At 40.5% G+C, this 3,075-nt stretch overlaps 1 protein-coding gene across 1 annotated transcript in view; it reads right to left on the bottom strand.

Annotated features, from left to right (window-relative positions):
• Positions 1-909: 909 nt before the first annotated feature.
• Positions 910-3,075, bottom strand: part of LOC111951290 (uncharacterized) — a 16,498-nt gene continuing 14,332 nt past the window's right edge. The window contains exons 7-8 of the mRNA XM_023969347.3: positions 1,753-2,127; positions 910-1,338 (exon numbers count right to left, since the gene is read on the bottom strand). Of these exons, the coding sequence (XP_023825115.1) occupies positions 1,328-1,338; positions 1,753-2,127 (386 nt within the window). The 3' untranslated portion in view covers positions 910-1,327. The remainder of the gene's footprint in view (positions 1,339-1,752; positions 2,128-3,075) is intronic.

Below are 3,075 nucleotides of genomic sequence, written 5' to 3'. Positions count from 1 at the left end.
CAGCAGTTACTGCCACGCAGTTGAGGCTGATTGTCTGTGCTCAATATTACAATATCAGATTGATTTACACAAAAGCATTAAGGATATAGTATTGCTAGGTTCTAATTTTCAGAGTATAAACTCAACGGACACTACGAAAGCTTAACCAAGTTTATTCTTCCCAGAGGCTCAATACAGCTGCATTAGCCGACATATTCACACAAGCAATGCTATTTAACTATGCTGAGTCTTCTCCTACACGTATGAAAAGCCAATGCATCTCTGTTGCTAGACAGAACCTTAGTGATATGTTCTTCCTCACTTCATCTGGCCTCTGCCCCAAAGTGCTCACTCCTCCCCAACTCACAGCTGTTATGGTGATTGGTACCAGRCAGTGTCTCTTCTCCTCCCATAGGATCCCTGATGGCTAACAATAACATATTCTGACATAATGTAAATCTTAGCCGCTCTTCCTCAGTGACATGAATAAGTGTATTTCATATTCTCAGAACCAAACAGTATGTAAACATATACACCCACATGGGTTGACTGCTCAGACATCACCGAAGGACTCATCCAAGGACTGCTGGCTGAAGAGATCAGGGGCTGCAACAGACTGGGAAACAGATTTGAACTTATGTTTTGGAGAGCAGTGTTGCATAAATACAGCCCATCAGTGCAATTGTATGTCAACATTACASATGTCACAGACATCTCGCCCCCYTGAAAAGTTGTTTTCTGAGATACCAGGTTCATTGTCGCTGGCATTTGAGATGGACTCCTTCATGCCTGATGAAAATAATCATAAAGTCGATTTGGTCTAGACATCACTGAACACCTCTCAACTCTTAGGGTTGGATTATGACCATTTTAATTGCTTTTGATTCAACACTCAATGTACTTTCTATGAAGAATGACATTTCACACTGATCAAACTCTAAATGGATGTTTATTCAGAACAAAGATGAAAGGAAATACAAAATAACAATAATTACATTCCAGCTAAATAGCATTCTGAAACAGTACATGTCACACAGGAGTTAAATACTACATTTTCAGTTAATACTTTTTACTTCACCTTTCTTTACTCTATTTTAAAACAATCAAAGTATTACAGTAAATTATAGGTCAAATAACAATGCTTATGAGTCAGTATATGTAAGAACATCATTAAGTAATATAATATAAAATATGACAATAAAAAGTCCTAATAATAGTAATAGTTATATTGGTGTAAAATATTATGAATTGAAATGCAGGTTGCTTCCAGACCATGAGTGTGGTAGTCTCTCTGGTAGATCAGTGTGGTGTCTGGCTGCAGACTGTCCAGGCTGCCATGTAGAGCCCTCTAGTGGAGATCTTTTGAAACATCATATGCAGGATGAGAGGACATTGATGTATCTTATACGACCAGGTCTTACCATTATGTTTTGGCTCATTCTAAAGACTATTACTAGTAGAGTGAGTCTAGACYGTAAAAGGGAGGGGGTAAAAGGGAGGGAGTTAAAGGGAGGAAAGAGACATGCAGATAGTAGCCAACTGTAGAGAGGGGGTTTCTGGGATGTAGGTTGAGCCTTATTCAATAGGGAGGTATAATCAGAGCATTACATAAAGTAATACATTGCATAGAGATTACATGACAGTCAAGACAGCACATCTCTATTCCACAGTAAACCTTGACAGTTCTGTCATATTTGTCTATCTGCAATGTTCTGAATATCCCACCTCGCAGAACAAGCCCTAAAATAGGAGCTTAAAAGTTGAGCAACGTACCTTGACAGATGAAGGGTAATTCCTGATGACAGGAAGCATCCAGCCACTTCAGTTCTTCGTTACCAACCCAGACCATCTTACCACAGTGGTAATTGATGGGGTTGAGGGGGAAGCAGCTGTGCCACTCGCTGTACTTCACCACCTTATCAACATCACTACTGGTCCACAGCCAGGGAGCGCTCCACTCAAAGATGGACCTCTCCAGACCAATCCACACCCCCCCACATGCCAGCCCCACATTGGCGATGAGCTGGGTCACGTCAGCCTGCACGGTCTGGTTGGTGATGTGCACCAGGTTAGACTTGGAGCCACGACTTCTGCAGAACTTCATGGCATTGATCCAGCTCTTGGACTCGTTGATGTAGTGCAGGTAATCTGTATGGACAAAACAAACACACAGTGGTGTAAAGTACCTAAATAAAAATACTTGAAAGTACTACTTAAGTAATTTTTGTTGGGTATCTGTACATTAATTTACTATTATAGTTTTGACAACTTTTACTTCTCTACATTGCTAAAGAAAATGATGTATGTTTTACTCCTTACATTTTCCCTTGACAACTATAAGTACTTGTTACATTTTGAATGCTYAGATGGACAGAAATGGTCAAATTATCATCCCTGGTCATCCCTTCTGGCTCTGATCTGGCAGACTCACTAAACACAAATGCTTCATTTGTAAATTAGTGTTGGAGTGTGCCCCTGGCTAAAAAAACAAGAAAACCTTTATAAGGAATTTGAAACGATATGTACTTTTACTTTTGATACTTATGTATATTTAGAACCAAATAATTTTACTCAAGTAGTATATTACTGGCGGACATTCACTTGAGGAATTTTGTATTAAGGTTTCTTTACTCTTACCCAATTGTCATCTTACCTGATGACAATTGGGTACTTTTCCACCACTGAAAACAAATACACTCAAGCTCTTATCTGCCATTAAATGTCCAACAACTGCCACTTGTACACCTTTGTGTAGATTGGTAGAGAATGTAGCTCCATGTCTGACACTCACTAGGATGGAGTGGAGAAGATAGACTACAGGGGGAGGATGTGGGATCCCTGTCTGGAGAAGTGGGACCTGATGAAGTCAGTTGTCTACAGGAAGTTGAGGTTGGTGGTGAGGTGGTGGAATGTCCATTTGTAGTGGTAGGTGGTGAGGTGGTGGACTGTCCATTAATAGTGGTAGTTGATGAGGTGGTGGACTGTCCATTAAAAGTGGTAGTTGGTGAGGTGGTGGACTGTCCATTAGTAATGGTAGTTGGTGAGGTGGTGGACTGTCCATTAGTAATGGTAGATGTTGAGGTGAGGGACTGTCCA

Source organism: Salvelinus sp. IW2-2015, linkage group LG24 (assembly GCF_002910315.2).
Source record: "Salvelinus sp. IW2-2015 linkage group LG24, ASM291031v2, whole genome shotgun sequence".
NCBI classification, from domain to species: Eukaryota; Metazoa; Chordata; class Actinopteri; order Salmoniformes; family Salmonidae; genus Salvelinus; species Salvelinus sp. IW2-2015.
This window is presented reverse-complemented; position numbering and strand designations above follow the sequence as displayed.